General features: G+C 38.1%; 1 protein-coding gene across 1 annotated transcript in view; it reads left to right on the forward strand.

The window, feature by feature from the left end:
• The window catches only part of UNC13C (unc-13 homolog C), a 4,920,764-nt gene that overhangs the window by 4,679,017 nt on the left and 220,417 nt on the right, over positions 1–21,330 (forward strand). The window contains exon 29 of the mRNA XM_044078941.1: positions 16,088–16,235. Within this exon, the coding sequence (XP_043934876.1) occupies positions 16,088–16,235 (148 nt within the window). The remainder of the gene's footprint in view (positions 1–16,087; positions 16,236–21,330) is intronic.

The raw sequence follows: 21,330 nt of genomic DNA on the forward strand, positions 1-21,330 counted from the left end.
TCCTGCTCATAAAATCCCAACTTACTCTGTTGAATGCTTTCTCTCTGCATCAAGACCCACCAATAACACTGGTATTTTCTTACATTCTGTTTCCATCTGGATCACCATTGTTCTATTAATCTTATCAAATGTGTGCCCCTCTCCACAAAATTACATTGGTCCATATCGATCAATTTTATCATCACCTTTAACATTTTTTTAGCCATTATAGACATAAACACTTTATAATCATGGTTTAAAATCGAAATGAGCCTATTTGAAGCTATATCAGATGGGTCTTTACCATCCTTAGGTAATACAGTCACCACAACTTTTTTCCAGGATGTTGGTGCTTCACATCCTTTTAAACACCATTAAATAAAACCTTCCAGAGTTTTATCACTTTCTTCTCTCCTTGCTTTCAAACTTTACCAGCATACCATCTGTTCCTGGAGACTTTCCTGCTGATTGGTTGTGCATCACCATTTTATCTCACCTCCTCCTTTCTTAGCTGTTAGTTGTTGAGTCTCATCTACCTGTAACCTTGGCATAACTACATCTTCCACAAATGTTTCCATTTGTGCTCCTTCTTGATTTCTCCACTTCTCTGCTTTATACAAATTTTCATAAAATTTCAGAAATATTGCTAATAACATTACAGGCTTTCTGGTTATTGTTATAGGCTTTTTATTTACTTATTTGTTTATAGACATTTGTTAACCGGGTAGTGTCTGACTGGGCCAGGAGCCCGTTTTCAGTGGACACCCAGGGAGAAAAGCTCCACAAACTAATGGTGATAGTTAATTATTCAAAAACTACAATAAGTAGTATAAATAATACAGTACAAACAGTAAATTTAAAAGTGTTTGTAACAATTTGGGGATGATGCTAACAATGGCAGAGAAAAGGTTGAAAGGTCATGACAGGAAAAAACAAATTTAAAGACATACACATTGCTGAATACAAAGATAATTGACATTTTCAATACTTGAATAGTCTACCTGTGCTTGTACCCAGAGTTCAAAGAAAAAGAGAAAAGAAGAACTCTATTAAGGAGTCGAAAGGAAAAGCGCTGGGTAGTGGGATGAAGAGGTGGAGAGTTAGTAGGAGGGAGGGACATTAACTAGGAGTAGTACGGGGCAAAGTTTTTTTTTTAAGTTTGGCAACAACTTTCTTTTGCCATTGCGCCAAAAGCTTTTGTGCTCTGAAGTTATTATTAAAAAACATTTGCTTAACAGCAATCTTTCTAAACTCAAGCATATTATTCAGGTACTTCCTTATTTTCTTTTTAGCACTCTGCAATTGTGACTTTTCTTGTCCTGTAAGATTCCCCACATGTTGTAGTACATTAGTCTTTTTCAGCCCCTGTAAATAATTTTTATTACTTCTTAACCAGATCTCTTTTTCTTTTATTTCTACCCTATTTTTAAACTCCACTTTCATTTTATCCTACTCACTAGCTATAACATCTGGAGTACTTTCTATCTTCCCTGATAACTCCCAGATAATTTCCACTACCAATTCCTTAAATTCCACTCTTTCTAACAGGTAACGGGGAGGTGAGAGTGGCTCATCTTTACTTCATTATCCTGTATTTTTAGCTTAGTAATTATTGGTGTGTTATATGAGATAGATATTGGATGTGCATCCAAGTTCTCAATTAAATGCACATGTTCCTGTAAATATATTTTTCCCTAGTCTAGTTCAGTTATTGTACCTTTAAATTCTCTCCAAGTTCCTACTACTGAATTCATGTCTTTCATACCAAATATTTTCCTAAATGTTTTCAGAAATCTAATCTCTTTTATATTTCCCCTCTACTGTTACAAAATAAATTCCAGTCCCTACCTGTAAGCAATATGTCCTACTGGAAACTGATTATTTTGCCCAATTTTTTTAAGCTCCACAATAGCAGTTTTAGGTAGAATATAATTACGACAGTGTAATCCTCATCCATTGCCAGTAGCCCCTTACTACCACAAATCCTCTATCATTACTTTTTTCCCCTCTTCTGTCACTACTGGAGGTCCTTTAGCAATTAATATAAATTCCCTTCTATTCATTTGTGCCTGTTATTCTGCAGAATATCCATTATGAAATTCTTTCTTTTTCAAATTAACATGCTCAGTTATTTTCAAATATGTCTCCTGTAGCATTGCTATTTGCACTCTGCATTTATTTTATTTATTTAACTTATTAATTATTTATTTATTCATTTATTTATTTAACATTTGTTTACCTGGAAAGTCTGACTTGGAACAAACCAATTTTCAGTGGTTGCCCAGGGAGAAACACTTCAGATCCATTTCTTTGTAATGATGGAGGAAAATGGAGAACCCAGAAAAAACCCACATGAAAGCAAGGAGGACATGCAGAGTTTGCACAGAAGGTGCCCCCGATGAGAATCGAACCAGAGAACCTCTTGCTGTGAGGTGACAACACAGAAATCTGTACCACTGCACCATCCACAGTTAATATAATTAAGTATTCTTTCCTTTTGTCTATACCTGTAAGACCATTCACAATCCAAGAAAATATGTCATTGTGATAAAAAGTCAATATCCCCACCTATTATATATGGCAGCATTTTAAACATCTATTTCCAGCTTCTGTAATACATGTGCCCATTAATGTTTGGCAGGTTAAGCCTTTATACAGGTTTTCTTATCATTAACATTTGGACCTATGTCACATTTTGCAAGATGTTTTGTTTAAATAAAAATCCTCAAAAATTCCACATCCCAAGAATACCCACATAACCTGTTAACTCAAACACACATACCTATTTACATATTCAAGTAATAACATTTAACCCTCTTAACAGAAATATTTGTGTGAAATAGACAGCTGGTAACACAGGCCCTAATTAACCTGAAATTGAGTTGATCCATGTAAAGACATGTTATTACATGCATTTCTACTTACATTCACTGGTGTCTGTTCTTTTTTATCTTTATTCCACCCTCAGATGCGAAAACAACTTGCATGCTTTCAGAAATATTTAACTGTTTGCCTTGAAGAAACCAGTGTTTTTTTTTTTTTTTTTTTGCTACCTATTATTAGCTTGCCTGTTGCCTCCATGGAAATGTAAGAGAGAAAAAAAGAAAAAAAAGTAGAATGTAGTCCTCTGCTATAGCATGAAAGACAATACGAAACATTTATTCCTAAAGGAAGACTTGTTCATTATATTTGGTGTTCTCATATTTACTTATTTCCACTTAAAATTTATTACTAGATTATATATATAGTCCTTTTATGTTGAGCAACTTACAAGTAAGAACATATCTTCTAGGTCCAAAGAAGTCATTATCCCACTGTATACTCCCCTTTTCAGACTAGTCATAAAGTATGAAAAAACACAACAACGTGAAGAACAAAAATTCAAGTAACACACCAAACAGTTTTTATAGTAAATAATTAAACAGTCAATTAATCAATTTACTAATAAATTCCAAAAAAGGAGAAACATATATACTTTTTAAAGTGACCTTATAATAATTTCCTTTTGAGTGAATATTCATCTCAATAAATATGTACATTTTTATATATATTATTATAAATGTATTGTTAATAAATTTATATGTGAAAAATAAATATAAACATAATAAATTACCTTTAAATACTATCAATAAATAAACTGTTTAAGTTTCATCAAATGCCCAATTCTAAGTTCAAACCAAAAGGTTTCAGAGTGTTAAACTTCAAAATCATCCTAGTTTCCAATTCTAATAACCTATCAAACACCATATTTTAAACTTTCAGACTTGGCTAGATAGATTTAAATTTTGAATGTCCCTTAAATGTTCTAAGATTCTAACTCTAACCATTCTTTTCGTTTGTCCAATATACCAAATGTTATTACAACTACAAGTAAGTGCATACACAACTCCAGTAGATTTACAATTAAAGTAGTGCCTGGGGGTATGGTTAATGTTATTAATAGACCTGACATTGACTACTCTATCACAAAGACTGCAAGAGCCACATCTAAATGTTCCCACACTAGTGGTATAAGAGGTTTTTTTGAATAAACAGTTATTATTTAATATCTCCTTTTTTAAATGAAAATGTTATATGGTATGGAAAAAACTCACCTATACATTCATCCTCACTGACCAAGTACCAAAACCTCTTAATTAAGGAAATAATTTTTTCAGAAAAAGTTGTGTACTTGGTCACAAAGAATATGTCTTCCACATCTCTTTCTTTTTTTATTGGATCAAAAACATCCATTTTAAACTTTGTGGAATGTTTATTCTTATTCATAACCTTATTCATACCACATAACAACTGCTTTTTTTCATACCCTCTTTCCATTAGTCTCAAATAGACCTCATTTAACTCATAATCCAACTCAGACTCCATACTAGTATGTGAGTATATTCTTTTGAATTAAAACATGTTGACTGACGTGCTCTTTCTGAAAGGTCTGAACTCAATAACATTATTTCTTTCAAATAAAGTCAAATCCAAAAAGTTGACTTCATTTCTATTCATCTCATAAGAAAATGAAAGATTATGTTCATTGTTATTCAGAGATTCAAAAAAGTCACAAAACTCAAACATGTAAAATTAAATCATCAATGTATATAAACCTTTTCAAAAGAATCCATAATATTACAGCATATGTAGGAGCATAAGCAGCTCCCATTGCTGTTAAAATACTCATTATTAAACATAAAGTAGTTATGAGTTAAACAGAATTCCAATAATGTGATCAAAAAACTAGTCCTGGGACCTTCACCTAACATATTATGAATGGCTTCAAGTCCCCACCTGATGTTAATATTAGTATATAAAGACTTGACATCGATTGTCACCCAATAATAGTCACTATTCCAACAAATTTTAGAAATTTCATCAATCAAATCTTGAGTATTACTAATGTGAGCACTAACCCTATTAAGATAAATTTTTAACTGAAAGTCCAAAAAGATATTAACATTCTCCAAAAAGGAGCCTATCCCTGATACTATATAGGCCACAGAGGGCTCAACTAAATCTTTATGGACTTTGGGCATTTGATGTACATCTTTTAACATCAGTGTGTAAGAACAATTCTTCATTGTAAGATTTAAGGGGATCACCATCAAGTTTATCATATTCTTCACAATTGGAAAGTAATCTATAAACCATCCTACAATAATCAGGTTTGTTCAAAATAACCCAATTACCCCCCCTTATCAGCACATTTGAAAATATACTCATCTTTTACATCTTTAAGATTTTTTAAGGCCTGCTATTCTTTTTTGTTCAAATTGAAATGTTTTTTTTTTTATTATAAGGTCACTTTAAAAAGTATATATGTTTCTCCTTTTTTGGAATTTATTAGTAAATTGATTAATTGACTGTTGCTGTTTGGTGTGTTACTAGTCATAAAGTATACTGCTCCCTTTTGTATATACCTGACCAGGAGTGTGCAGCAACTAGAGTGACCTCAAGGGTTCCTAACAGACAGAATACAAGGTGTAACAAACCTGCCTTATGAAGAGTGACTTAAAGCCCTTTGCCTGTACTCAGTCTCCTATAGATTGCTGAAGAGTGGTCTATGCCCAGCTTAGAAGGGATCCACAAACCCCACACTTATGACTCTCCTACATATTCATAAGTCAAAGACTGCCAGCAATACCAGGTCTAGGGGCCTGAATGTTGTCTGTGACTTAAACAGAAGATACTGGAGAGCAGATATGTGTCCCATGTAACAGGCTTCCCATCCATGTAAAGCTGCATTTGTCTATTACCCAATTTAAGCACAACCTAGATGGTGGTAGCTTATAAATACCTGGGCCTCAATGTCCTATTTTGATGCACGACATTATTATTCTTTTTGGAAAACTTGTCTAGGGTTAGAAAGCCCCCCCCCCTGGGTCATTAGCCTAGTAACAGTCTACAAATCTATGAATCTATGAATATTATTAACTCCCCAAGTGATGTTGACATCCTACAGAAAGGCCTTACTGAGACCAACGACTGATGTCAGAACCATGGCCTTAAGCTCAATGCCAAAAAAAATGTGCCTTCATCCCCTTTGGGAAAAACCCAGTTCCATGAATTACCACATTGATGATAGTCCTCTGAACACAGAAGGCGTTATAAGAGATCTGGGAACACAGGTTGACAGCAACCTCTCTTTCGACCACCACATTGCCACTGTGGTCAGAAAGTCCTTCTATGTAGCACATCTCATTACTACGGGTTTTGCATCCAGTAAGAAAGAGGTCATTGTCTCCCTCTCTTCTTCCCTCATTAAGCCAGGCGAGTACAATGCCCCATTTGGCATGTACCTCACTAGACACTTGCAACAACTGGAGAGTCCACAAAAGTACCTCACAAAGAGGATTCTAGGCCTTAAACACTTACAAAGCCATGTCTGACCCAGCTCTGTTAAAAATGCTACATGTAAAGAAATCCCAATCCCTCTGCACCACACGCTCCAGACACCTCAACCTCATTACCACGATCAACAGAACATACTGGAGGGACATGTTCATAACCAAGAGACTGCCCATGCTATGGAATAGACTTCCCATATGTGTCAAACAGAGCAACTCACTGGCCCTTTTCAAGAGAAATCTTGATGAGTGGATGGGAAATAGAAAATTCACCCCGGGGATCACTCCAGTGGCTCTAATTGACAGAGGCACTGGGAACTAAGGTTGGGTGGCATGATGCCAGGGTAATCCTATGGGCTAGGCTTGTAAATGGTCCAGGGCCATTAGCCTAGTACACACCTATGAATCTTTGAACCTATTAGATTAAGCCAAAGATCTTAATCCAGACATTCACCTATATAAAAGTAAGAGAAAACATATCAGTTATGTGTATATATATATATATATATATATATATATATATATATATATATATATATATATATATATATATATATATATATATATATATTATGATCTGTGCACTTTTACACCCCATCTCCCACCTCAGCAACCCTAGATTACAGCCTAATAACTTAAACATGCTTTTGTTTAACTTTTCTTCTCTTTTTGCAATGTAATGCCTTTATTTCATATTATCAAAAAAAAAAAAAGAAAGAAAGAAAGAGAAGAAGAAAAAGAAAAAAAAGGCACCTGTTTACTTTATTAACTTTATCACTTACAAGAAAAACTAAAATGCTTACTATAAAATAAACAGTTTATGTTGTGAAAGTTTCACAGAAATACTGTTAACAGCAGAAATTGTTTTGCTTATAGTTACCTTCTTACCGTTTCTTCCCCTCCCCTCAGAGTACTTCCAAACATTAATGGCATTAAGTGAGGCACATGCTTTTCATTTCCCCACAAGTTTAACAAAGTCAACAAAAGTCTTCTCTTCCTACTTTTTCTTATATAGCCATATTTCATGAAAATTATTGTAGCTTTGCAGTCTTACATTTTCTTCACTAATTTCCATGTTGTTGGTCTTCTTTCTACTCATCTCCAGCTCCCATCTCCAGAGTCTGGCTCATTTCCAAGGTGCTTCCAATTTTTCTGGTCAACTCCTGTGCTTTTTTATGTCTTTCAAACGTTTTTCTTTGGAATAGTGGTGTATCCAGGACTGTATGTAAGCTTCTGAGCCCCCCAAGCCTTTCTGTGTTGGAGGCATGCCTTCTAGCTTATCAGTGGGCATGGTAAGGACTAGATAGCCTATCTAATAGAAGAGGAGTGGTTTCTGGCCTAGAAATTGTAGTTTATTGGCTGTTTGGGCAGTTTTTCCATCTCTTTCAACTTTTTGGTTTAAAAGCCAGCATTTGCACTTGTTTCCTGTCTTTCCTGTCTAGTCCAGATACAGATTTGCTGTATCCAGGGCAGTTTGTAAGCTTCTGAGCAGTGCAAAAGTCTGCTCTTCAATTTTTCCCTTAGATCTGCTAGTTCTCTCCTTTTCTGCACTTGTACTAGCTTATTAGTCTAGCACATTACCAGACTTCTTGTAGCAATTATTGTAGCACACAAAAGTGCTACTAGGACTAAACGTTCTACAAGGAAACAGCTCCAGTACTTATTATTAATACCCACCCCACCAGGCATGTCTAAAGGTCAGTTCCCTATGCTTTCATCTATTAACCTGGTGAACTTGGGCATCCTGAGGCAATGTAGCAACTGCCTCATGTACATTGACAATCCTCTCCTCTTACTTCCCAACACTCAGACTTGCGAGAGATGCACTTATATATCCAAACTGGAAGCCATGCACTCTCCAGCCAAGACTGGAATAGCTAGTCAAGAGAAGAAGGTCAACACTTGCACCACACTACATAGAACACATAGCCCTCCAGAACACGCACCAGCACTGCCTTCACATAAAAACACAAACCACACACCCACCTTTATGGAGGCTCTCAATAAAAATCTACCCAAACAGCAGAGATCTCCAAGACAGAAACACACTTGACCAACACAGCACTAATCACAAGACACATAACTCTCCTAAACAGTGTGCCACTCAACCAAAGCCCCTAAGGCAAAACAGCATGCCCAACACACTAGTCATAGGTGACTCAATAGTGAGGCACACTGATGTCCCACTCACTAGTTTGAATAAGGAGAAAGTAACAGTCAGCTGTGTGTCAGGCACCAGGATCCACCACATAATGTATGCACTCAGGTCCCCCAAAAACAGGTACAGATATGATTCTGTCATTGTACATGTGGGTATGAATGACCTGAGACGTACCTCCCTAGATTACATGAAAAGAGACGTGGAGGAACTTTAGGATTATGTAGCCTAGGCGGGCATGGCCCTAGACCAGAGCAGCATTCTACCATCACCCAAAATAATACCACAGTACAAGCAGAAATTGATTGATTTCAACAAGTTTCTGGTGTCATGCTAAAAGGATCTAGTATCTGTCTGCCTGGGATGAGATGATTGACAGACCTCAATGCTTTGCCAGAGATGGCCTGCATCTGTTACCCCTGGGCTTCCAGATACTGGCCAAGGCTCTTGCCATCCCTATAGTGCCTTTTTAAGAAGTATTCCAAAGATCAAATTACCACCATTATAGCTACAAACAAATGCAATCTGAGGGTCATGCTGCTCAACGCTATAAGTCTAAATCTCAAAATGCACTCACTCAAAGCACTCCTTAAAGTGGAGAACATCGACATTTGTGCCATAACAGAGACCTGGATCAAAGCAGCAGAAAGCACCACTGCACTACCAGGCTATAACTCATTCCACACCTTTTGGCCCCAGAACTTGGACCGAAGCTCCAAAGGTGGTGGTGTTTCCATATTCATAAAGGATGCATAAACCTCCAGACTGGTAGCCCAACATAACACATCTGAGATACTTCAGATGCAGCTAACAGTGATATGACAGTGATTCAGATCATAGCCTGCTATAGGTCCCCAACCATGTCCCTAGACTCATACTCCATGTTCCTAAGTACCCCAGAGAATATTAGGGTCCAACCTAAAACTCTCATACTGGGCAACTTCAACTGTTCCTCCATTAACTAGGAAAGCTACTCATGTACCAATACACTTGCCAACGTTTTCTGGAATTCATTAATTCCAATGCACTGGACCATCTCCTTCTTACCCCCACTAGAGGTAGCAACATCCTTGACCTGGTCATTACTAACATGGGCGACCATTGCTCTACACCAATAGTCGATTCCTCCCTAGTTAGATCTAACCACAAACTAATCACCTTGGAAATCCACATCCCTACCAGTCCCCACCCCAGCAAAGGTAGCCACCATGAAAAACTTCTCCAAAGCTAACTTTGGGTTCCTAAAAACAGAGGTGGCTAACTTCACGGCACCCATGCAAATGGCGAATAGTTGCATGACTGCCGAATCTTACACCAATGCACTATACGAACACATACACAAATGCATGGCTCTTGCCATACCCAGTAGAACTAAGACGTTCTCCTCCAAAAAAAGGAAGCCAATCTGGTGGTCTCCTGCCATAAACAAACTCTACAACAGAAGGAGGAAACTGATGCAAAATAAGATGAAGTCCCAAGACTGGAAAACCTTCCTTATTAGCCTCAACAAAAAGTTAAGATTCCTCATCAAATCCTCTAAAGCTAGCTATGAAAAAAGAATTGCAGCAGATAGCAAAGACAGCCACAAGGCCTTCCATAGTTAGGTAAAGAATCTCCATGGCAATATCCAGATTTTCTCTGAGCTACTGCACAATGGTACCTCCTATACTGAGCCAGCAGATACTGCTAATATACTGGCCAAAAGAGTCAGTGCCAACATTACCCTTCACTCCCCCCTAAGGGACCAGTCACCATACCAGCAGATTGCCAGGCACCCAGTATTACTGTTGCACAAGTTAAAACAGCACTGTCCATGGCCAAGAATGCAGCTTCTATGGGACCTGACAATATCCCTTGCTGTGTTCTACATGAACTACAGAGTGAACTGGCACCTCACCTGTGTGCCCTGTTCAATCATAGCCTCACCTCAGGCTTTGTCCCTACCAAATGGCTCACTGCTACAGTCATTCCTCTCCAGAAAGGAGAATCAATTACAGACCCTGGGAACTATCACCCCATTAGCCTGACGAGTCTGATATGCAAAGCTATGGAACGCATCATCATGGACCAAATAAACAAGGATATAGGGAATCTCCAAACTTTGGATCTCACACAGTTTGGTTTTGTGAAAGATAGATCATGCCTGCTCAACTTGGTCAACTTCTTTGAGTCAGTCACCAGAGCTATGGATGAAGGCAGGGTTTTTCATACTGCCTACCCTGATCTGGCCAAGGCCTTTGATACCATTCCCCACTCAGGAATCATAGAAAAACTCACTAAGCTAGGCATCATTCCCTATATCACTAGGTGGGTTGCAAACTGGCTCACAGATAGAACCCACAGTGTGAAAGTAGCTGACTCCAAGTCTGCTGACCAGTCACGAGTGGAGTCCCACAGGGTTCGGTCCTGGGTCCATTCCTGTTTGGTATCTACTTCTCTGAAGTCTAGCCCAACACAAAGGGACTCTGGCTGACAAAGTTCACAGACGATTGCAAGTTGGGAGCTATTATTAACTCCCCAAGTGATGTTGACATCCTACAGAAAGGCCTCATGGGGACCAATGACTGGTGTCAGAACCATGGCCTTAAGTTTAATGCCAAAAAATGTGTCATCATACCCTTTGGGAAAAACCTGGTTCCCATGAATTACCACATTGATGGTAGTCCACTGAACACAGAAGACATTATAAGAGATCTGGGAACACAGGTTGACAGCAACCTCTGTTTTGATCACCACTTTGCCACTGTGATCAGAAAGTCCTTCTATGTGACACATATTATTACTAAGGGTTTTGCAACCAGGAAGAAAGAAGTCATTGTCTCCCTCTACTCTTCCTTTATTAGGCCAATAATTGAGTACAATGCCCCATTTAGCATGTACCGCACTAAACACCTGCAACAACTGGAGAGGCCACAAAAGTACCTCACAAAAGGGATCCTAGGCCTTAAACATTTGTCTAATATGGTCAGATTAAAAATACTCCAACTGTTCTGTCTCATATCGCCTACTTAGAGGTGATCTCTGCTTGACTTACAAAGCCATGTCTGTCCTAGCTCTCTTAGAATTGCTACATCTAAAGGAATCCCAATCCCTCCGCACCACACGCTCTAGAGACCTCAACTTCATTACCACAATCAACAGAATATGCTGGAGGGACAGGTTTATTACCCAGAGACTGTCCATGCTATGGAATAGACTTCCCATACATGCCAAGCAGAGCACCTCACTGGCCCTCTTCAAGAGAAATCTTGATGAGTGGATGGGAAGTAGAAAAGTCACCCCAGGGATCACTCCAGTGGCTTTACTGAACAGAGGCACTGGGAACTTAGGTCGGGTGGCACGATACCAGGGTAATCCTATGGGCTAGGCTTGAAAGGGTCCAGGGCCATAGCCTAGTACACACCTATGAACCTATGTTTCACTGGCAAAGTCTCTTTTTCTGCTTTATTATCAGACGAATGAGAAGCAGAGTCCCTCTCTGCTTGGTGGCTCATTTTTGTTGGACAAACTTTTACATTTCCTCTTTAGATTGTTCTGCATCAAAAAATGACTTTCATCTTCCATAAAATCTTCCATAAAAATATAGACATCTAGATACAGCAGCTTGAATCTCACACCTGCCTGTTAACATTCCCTGATTAATGGAATAAATGTGTTTCTCTTCTGCCTGGTGTACTGTGAATAATCATTTTCTACAAACACTCTACTGTCTCTAGCTTTTAATATTTTGCCCTTTACCCACATTTTTTTTCAGGAACAAATTTTTTTTCTTGGTAGGTTTGCATCTTTAGTGCCACAGCTCACAAAACTTCAAATGATTAAAATAACTTTTAGTAAAAAGTATAAAAATGAACCACTTAAGGTTATATAAATGAAACACACAGGTTAAGTGCTTTCATCTGCCCAACGCAGACTTCATCAGAAGGTTCAGAAGGGAGAGTAAGGCATTAAAAGGAATGGAAGGTCACTTTTTCACATTTAAGGAAATAGATTTTCCTGGTTTTGAGCAAAAACAGTGCCAGATTTTAGACAAAAAGTCTTTCAGAGTAGTTTGAAAGATGGGAGGAAGAGTATTCACCTGATGGACAAAGCTAAAGATTTCCAGGCCATAGCAACCTGTATGAGTACAGATAATGCCCATATATTTGATAGGTTTGTAGACAGACAGGAGTTTTGGTCACTGGATCACATAGTTGTGTATAATGCTTTTTAGTGTTTGACAGGCAGATGGATGCTGGATAATTGTATAGCTGTTAAGAAGCTCTGTTTATGTTAGTTGATGCAGCAGCTCTAACCAATGTAGGCTTTTTAGTGCTATACATTGATGGGTTCTGAAATGAATGTTTGCTGCAAATTTAGCAGCTTTGTTATAGCAGTGTTCAAGTTTCAATTTTTGTGAAGCCTGATGATTACCATGGATGGGAACACCATAAAGAAGTGTGGGAAGGAGATACATAGTGGCAAGTGTATTTTTTGTTGCATCGATGAGAAAGTTTTTAGCTCTGTAAAGCATCCCTAGTTTTTGATGAGTTTTTCTTATGCAATTTTGTATATGAAGGTCAAATGTAAGATTATCATCAGCTATCACCCCTAATAGTTTGCTATGAGAAGTGACTTGAATAGTTGTATTATCAAGAGAGAGGACTTTAAATTTTGTTTTGTTTTTTTCATGAGAGATGGATTTCGGGAAAAAATTAGTAGTTTGGTCTTTTTTGAGCTGAGCATGAGCTATGAGTTGCAAATCAATGTTTCAGTGGCTGTTAAAGCTTCCTGAGTATTTTTTTTGGAGTTGTACCATGTTATCAGATGTGAAAATGAGAGTGGAATCATCTGCATATTATATTAGGGTGACCTGTTGTGTGGAGGTATAGAGGGTGTTGGTGAAAATGTTAAAGACAGAGCCTTGCAGTACACTGGTGGTCACTGGGAGGTAAGGAGGGAGAATGGAGTGCCATTTTACTGACTAATACCTATTGGATAGGTAGCTTTTGAACCAAATAAGGGTGGGCTGAGAGAGACCTAGTGAGGGCATTTGAAGTAGAAGTTTCCTGTGGCAAACTGTGTCAAAGGCTTTAGACAAATCTAGAAAGGAAGAGACTAGTTTGCGGTTATCTCTAGCTTTATTGACAGTATGTATATAGGTTAGAAGGGTAGTGCTAGTACTATGGGAAGAATGAAAGCCATGTTGTATAGGGGATAGGAGTTCTTCCTGCAGGAGACAGTCTAGCAATTGTTTTTATAGGTTCATATGTGTTTACTAGGCTAATGACCACAAGGGCCTTTTTAAGTCTAGCCATGTATCCCAAATCTCTGACAAGTTCTGCTACCCTTGATACGTGTAAGCATGGGCCTGGGAGATTAACCATTTGCAGGTTACCTGTGTCCATTAGAGATATAGGTGCCAAACCAGGGATGAATTTCCAGTTTCCCATCCAATTGTCCAAGTTGCAGTTGAATTGGGTTAGGGAGGAACTCTGCTTCACATGGATGGAGAGCCTGTTCCATAGACGGGCTAGTCTGGGATATATACCTGTCTCTCCATCAGGTTCTATTTATATCACAGGCAATGTTTAAGTCTTTAGAATTGGTAATTCCGGTGCTGTTTGGTGTATAGATATGCAGGAGTTCCATCAGAGTGGGGTCTGACAATGCCCTGTATGCCAGGCATAGATCTCCCCTCAAAAGCCTGTAGGAGACAATACAGCGATAGGGCCTGCATATTACTTATGCCCTGTATTCTTTTAGTGAGGAACCTCAGTGGACATTCCAATTGTTGGATATGACTGGTTAGGTATATACCAAAGGGGACATTGTACTCAAGGATAGGTCTGATGAATGCCGAATACAGTGGGATAATGACTTCCTTGGACTTAGATGCCATACCTTTGTTTATAACTTGCACAACATAGAATGATTTCCTCACTACTGTAGACACGTAATGATCAAAGACTCGATTACTATCTATGTGTGTCCCTAAGTCCCTGACTACTGGGGTGTATTGTCAGTATGATAGTTACTAGGAATGGATGACTTCCCGAAGGATACTATTATGCATTTATTGGCATTTAGTTTTAGTCCATGTCTCTGACACCAGTTGTTTGTCTGTATCAGCCCCTCCTGTAGAACATTTGTGTCAGTGTGAGACTGAATACATTTTTCAAGTACTTTGGCCACACACACACACACACACACACACACACACACACACACACACACACACACACACACACACACACTCAGCCTCCCACTAGTCTCATCTGCATGCAATGCTAGTTTTTTACATCATTCGGGTGCTTTTAAATATGCAACATTGCAAAGCAAATTTAATCAGGCAAGGGGAGGCTGTTATTTATAAGAAAACTCAGTGTTTGTTTCCTTATAGTCTAAGCTTCAAAAAAGATTTTTAGTCCTTGTCTGAGTCAGCCATGTCTACATGCCCCCTTTTTTCCCCTTTAAATTAATTAATATTTAAATTAATTGGTACAGATTCTGTAAAAGAGGTCAATGCCCTTATGCTTTGTATTGTTTTTGTTCTCTGTCCCAACCATTTTCTCCTTGTTTTACTTGTGATTTTCATTTTCTCCTTGTTTTACTTGTGATTTTCACTACCTCGTAACCACATTATTTTATCTTTATATTTTGCTGTTCCATACCTTTCTAACCTCTTCTTCCTCTGCTGTGGCTTCACTCTATCCTCCCTTTAACTGCCTCACTTTTTGCAATGCCCTTTTCTATGAAATATAACCTTGTCCCGTAATCAAGTAAGAAATTGTATCACAGTTACCCATGTGGTAAGGGAATTGCAAAAGGAGCAGCAGTTATGAAAAGGCATATGAGCACATGACATATGTATCGGGTATTAGTACTTTTAGTATAGTAAGTAAATCCGACCTTAAAAATGCATGTCTGCAGTCTGTTTTTATCGTCATGGGATGTAAGATAAAGAATAAGAATTCACTACAGTACCCAACAAACGAAATACATTTACGACGTTACTTCCTGTTGTCAACCAATACACAGATTAGAATTTCCCTATGCTTTTCACTTGTGAACTTACAAATGTTTGCAGAGTGTATAAACTATCTATACAGCAATTTCTTTCATTCCTTGAGAAAATATATTTCATTTCTTTTCCACACAGTACCAGTTCATATGACTACACTGCGGTGGTGGTTGTGCGGTAGCGTTGTTGCCTCACAGTAAGACGTTTCCCCGTTAGATTTTCAGCTAGCGTCTTCTGTGAGGAGACATGCGTGAATGGGCATACCTTCGTTGAAGATTGTGCGTCAGAGCTGGCAACTCGGCACGTAAAAATCACTGCCAATCATTAGCGGACCGGAGTTCCACTGTGGCGACCCCTAACCGGGAAAAGCCGAAAGACGCAACAATAACCAGTTCATATGACTGACACATACTTAATGAAAATGGACTGCTCAACACAAAATATAATTTAGCAGACAGTCATTTCGGTAAAGAATTGTATAGTTTGATAATAGTATAGAATTTTTTTCGGATTTTGAAGCATGATTGTGGATACAATTCTGTAAAACTTAGACCTAAAAGCAATCAGCTGCATATGTTTATAAACTACCATGACTTGGATCTTTTATTTTCACAGCAATATTTTCATGCTGGAGGAAGTGGCCTTAAAAAAACGTTCTTAGAGAAGAGCCCGGATTTGCAGTCTCTTAGATATGCTCTGAGCCTCTACACACAAACTACTGATACATTGATTAAGAAATTTATAGACACTCAGACATCTCAAGGTAAGTGCACCTGAAGTACTTTAATGATAGTATTTTTTATTTATCACATCATGCATAAATATGATTCAGCACAAAAAACATTATTGTAGACTCTGACTTTCTGTGCAATGTATTTTGTAAATCTAAACAAATGCAGAAAACATAATAGAAAAAAGAAAGTATTATTTTATAAAATGACTTGCTTGTGCCATATATTACTAAACAGAATAATGAGAGAGTTGCTAACAAAATACATCATTATATTCCAGTATAAAGTTAATGGGCAGTGTTAATACACCAACCAATATTAACTTAATTTGCAGCACACCTAAGCTCACCTCATGGTTTCATGGTATGATGGAACTTAAAACTTTACATCCTGAAGTTTAAAAAGGTTTTGGAAAGAGGGATGTGTCATGTGACTCCTACTTAGTGATGCATTTGAGGTAAAGGCATTGAAGTAAACACACTCACTCCTTCCTCTCTTCATTTAAACAATTTCTGAACATCTTTAACATCAATATAGCATACATAGCACAAGAATATCAATAGTACAGAGGTGAACAGAGTTATTTTATTATTTATTTATTTATTTTACATATGTTTACTGGGGAGGTCCGACTGGACAGAACTGTCCATTTTCAGTGGAGGCCTAGGAAGAAAAGTTCCAGAACAATTGCTAACATACTATACATAAAACATTTACATGAGCATTGTGGTTTACACATTCACTTATAAAAATATAGCAGATAATAACATGATTGCATAAAATATTTACATAAGCATAGAAATTTAGACATACAATTAAAAGTATAGCAGGTAGTAATGTGATTGTTGTTCATACACTATGTTTAGTACAGATAATCTTGAAGATGTACTGAAGATAAGACAAGAAAGGAGAAACTAAAAAAGGAGGAGAATATAGACAAGTTCATATGAGGTGCATTGACATTTTAAGGGAAAGCTTTTCAACTTAGTCTAGGGGAGAGTTAGTGGGTATAGATGGGGCAGTGGAGAGTAGGCAGCAGTGAGTTGGTAAGTAACGTGTGATAATATATAGTGCATCTCTGGGAATTTTAAAGAGGTTGGATAGTGGGTAGGGGAAAGGTGTTAGAATATGTCAGCCAGGTGCGAGGCAGCTGCATGTCCAGGAGTTGTTTAGGTGGGAAATAAGCTGTTTTTTGAAGACAGTTTTGTTAGGTTGTAACCTGATTTGTAGTGGTAGGGATTTCCAAGTCTTGAATGTTTTGGTACTGCAGAACATCCCCCATTGTTTGATTAGTACAAGATATGGCAGGCTGGATATGTTGGTCATATTTTAAATGAGTGTATGTGATGAGGCCTAGCAACTTTGTAGAGGCTACAGGCTCTATGATGTCCATGGAAGTGATATAACAGAGAAGATTATGATCAGGTCTCCGAGTGTAAATAGAAGATTATGATCAGGTCTCCGAGTATAAATAGAAGATTATGATCAGGTCTCCGAGTGTAAATAGAAGATTATGATCAGGTCTCCGAGTGTAAATAGAAGATTATGATCAGGTCTCCGAGTGTAAATAGAAGATTATGATCAGGTCTCCGAGTGTAACCACGGTATTCGGTGTACACCAAGAAACTCACCTTGAGAGAGGAGTAGTATTGTTATCTCTGTACAGCCAGATACTGTAGACGTTACAGGCAGTACAAAGAATGTCTGAGGAAGAATTCATTGGATGCATGGCAGAGGTGGCAATTCTAGCCATAAAACTTTTATTGTTTTTATCTATGTATGTACATATGTATATATATTTTTATATTTATTTATCAGGGTAGTACACTGATCTCAATGGACCATTTGCAAGGACAGCCCTGCTGTAGTATAGACTAGATTCAGATGTGGTGAATCTGGTTCTGTTTTTTAAACTGAGATATAAACCAGACTATCTTTTGTTGGAGAGGGCCACCCTGCACCCTTGTAGCAGGAGAGTGCAGTTAGGACTCATCTGACTGAACATTGCTGGCACAGGGCTCACTTTTTAAAACTTTTTTATTGGTTAAGTTGTTTAATTCAGTTTGCTCACCATTTTAACACATCGCCACAGAGTAAGGCGACCAGCCACTGCTCAGCTGTATTCATCTGTCTAATCCAAGGAATCTTTTGCATTCTGCTAACCATAAGTATAGTTTTATAATGTATTTTGCACTTTTTAACTGTATTTTTGCTATATTAATGTTTTTTTAAACTGTTCTTGCTGATTTGTTGCACTTTTTTGTCTGATGTGGCATAGACTAGATTCTGACCTACTGAATCTGGTTCTGTTTGTTAAATTGAGAGCTAAACCAAGCTATCTTTTGTTGGAGAGGCCCCCCCTGCACCCTTGTGGTAGGACAGTGCAGTCAAATTGGTTAATTCAGTTTGCTCACCATTTTAACACAGCTCCACAGAGTTAGGCGACCAGCCACTGCTTTGCTATATTCATCTGTTTATGCAGTGGGGCTAACCACTGGTGACAGTAGATGCAAAAACTTCAGTAAATAAATTTTTACTTAGTAGCTGCCCTTGATCTGGCTGAGAAGTCCTTAAACAGTCCCAAAACCACCAAATCTACAATAGTCTCTTACCATTTAGAGAACTCCCATTAGTATAGACCCTTTATAGAGCACCCCATTAGCAAAGACCTCATTCAGAGCTCCCAGTTATGCCACATCCCTCCATTTTTCTCTCCCCACTGTGAAAACAGGATTTAACCTAGCATTATGGATGGTCAGTTCCCTACATTTTTTTCTACCAGCCTGATTGACACTGGTATTATGAAGCAGTGTAGCAACTGCCTCATGTACACTGACAATCCTCTACTCCTAAATCACCCATGTACAATTTGTCAGAGATGCAGCTACACTAAGAATCTGGAATCCTTGCTCTCTCACACACAGAACAGTAACATTGAACAGGTTGTCAGCTCACATACTACACCTCCTACTCAAACCATGCACTCAACACATAAACCATCATATGTAGAGGTACTCACCAGAAACCTACCTAAATACCAGACCTTCCAAACACAAACATGCTACACCTAATACAGCATTTACAGCACTCAATACATATAAAAACACAAACATTACTGTCTCACCAAATAATGCCTAAGGCAAAGCTCATCTAACCAAGAATATGTGTGATGCACGTACGGCTGCTGCACGGCTCGTAAATTGACACATCCAAACCAAAGAAAAGCCAGCAGTAAAGGTGGAAACCCACAGTTTAATACATATAATAAAAATCACATAACAAGGTAAAGGGTGATAAGCCCAACTACCTGCCCCAAACCGGTTTTGGCTGTAATAGCCTTCTTCAGTGAATAAACATGAGCAAACCAAAAATCCACTCATATATATATATATATAGTACATAAAACAGTTCATTGGTGCATTCATAATTAGTCATTAAGCCCAGGTGGGAACAAAGCTCCTAACTTAATAATCCATTTGCGTTCCTTAAAATTAAGTATATTGTGCCATCCTGATTTGTTCCTACATTTACCCACAATACAATCTATAACAGTGAAATAAAAAGATGCAGTATTGTGTTTGCACACGTTTGTACAAAGCATTAGTAGGACGTTTGTTCCTAATGTCACTAAGATACTCCCCAATCCTGAGAAGAAAAGGTCTAGAAGTTTGTCCCACATAGAATGAGGAGCATGAACAAGTGACCAAATAGACACCCCATTCTGTGCTGCAGTTAGCCCAAACGTTAATGTTGAAAACCACCAATGTGTTACGACTACTGAATTCCCTTGTTTTCTGAACCCTAGTGCAATGAGTACAATGACCACATGGCATGCAGCCTATCAGTGGGCCACCTGTGAGTGTACATTGAGTGGGAACCATAGAACTAGGTCCCACCCTCTTATAATGACTAAAGAGGGAACCTAATGTACGTCCTCTCCTGAATGAAAAAGAGCATCTGTCACCCAAAAAAGGGTGTAATCTCTCCTCGGCCATAAGAAGATTCCAATGTCTATTAATTATATTCGTAAACCCTCATGTATTGCGTCCATATGTGGTCACCAGATGAACCAAAGGATTAGAAAAACCTCTTGATTTATCCTTATATTGTAAAAGCTTGGTTTTGTCTTGAGTGGAAGCCCAGTGACAAGCTGTGCTAATTGTACCAGAAGGGTTACCTCTCTCACTAAAACGTTGTATCAAATCATCTCTAGTATCTTCAAATGTTTGCTGGCTTGAACGAATCCTTTTTATCCTGAGGAATTGTGATTTGGAGATATTCCAGATGATATGTCGGGGGTGGAAGCTAGTGGCATGCAAAAGTGAGTTATACTCGGGGAATTTCCTGAAAACCCATGTGGCTAAGGTATCATCAGGATTCCTGCTAACTTCAAGGATAAGGAAAACAATTTTTGATTTATGAAAATTAATTTTAAATTCAATTCCCCATTTGTTATCATTAAGATAGCCAATAAACTCATGTTATGTATGTTTCATCCAACCTCCACACCACCCAACAATCATCCAGATATCGCCTCCAAATATCTATTTCATCAATATATAAATTATGACTAGAGTCATAGATTATAACCTCCTCGATGTAGGCCATAAATAGGTCAGCATAGATGGGTGCAAAAGAGGCACCCATTGCTGTACCCTTGACCTGCCAAAAACATTGGTCCTGGAAGTAGAATACATTACTAGTAAGAACATATTCAGCCAGGTATACTAAAAAAGTATTAAAGTCTTGTTGGTATAAACCAGATCTTCCCAACCAAAATTCCAAAACCAGCAAACCTGCCCACTGGGGAATATTCGTATAGAAATAGGTTACATCCAGGGTACACATAAGCCAATGAGGCTCCAATTGCATGTCATATATAATATCCAAAAACTGAGTTGTATCCTGAATTCTGGCCCGTACCATAGATAGTAGTGGTTTGAGATAATGTGTTAAATATTCAGAAAGTGGTTCAGTGATGGATCCCCGCCCCGATACTATTGGTCTACCAGGAGGACATCTAGCGTCCTTATGTATTTTAGGTAGTAAGTAAAAATACTGTTTATTCGGGGATGAAACCAACAACTGATGTCTAACAGAATCAGTAATGATGCCCTCTTCCTTGGC

The sequence above is a fragment of the Protopterus annectens genome, chromosome 7.part1, assembly GCF_019279795.1.
Source record: "Protopterus annectens isolate FY-2018-M chromosome 7.part1, PAN1.0, whole genome shotgun sequence".
Taxonomy (NCBI): domain Eukaryota; kingdom Metazoa; phylum Chordata; order Ceratodontiformes; family Protopteridae; genus Protopterus; species Protopterus annectens.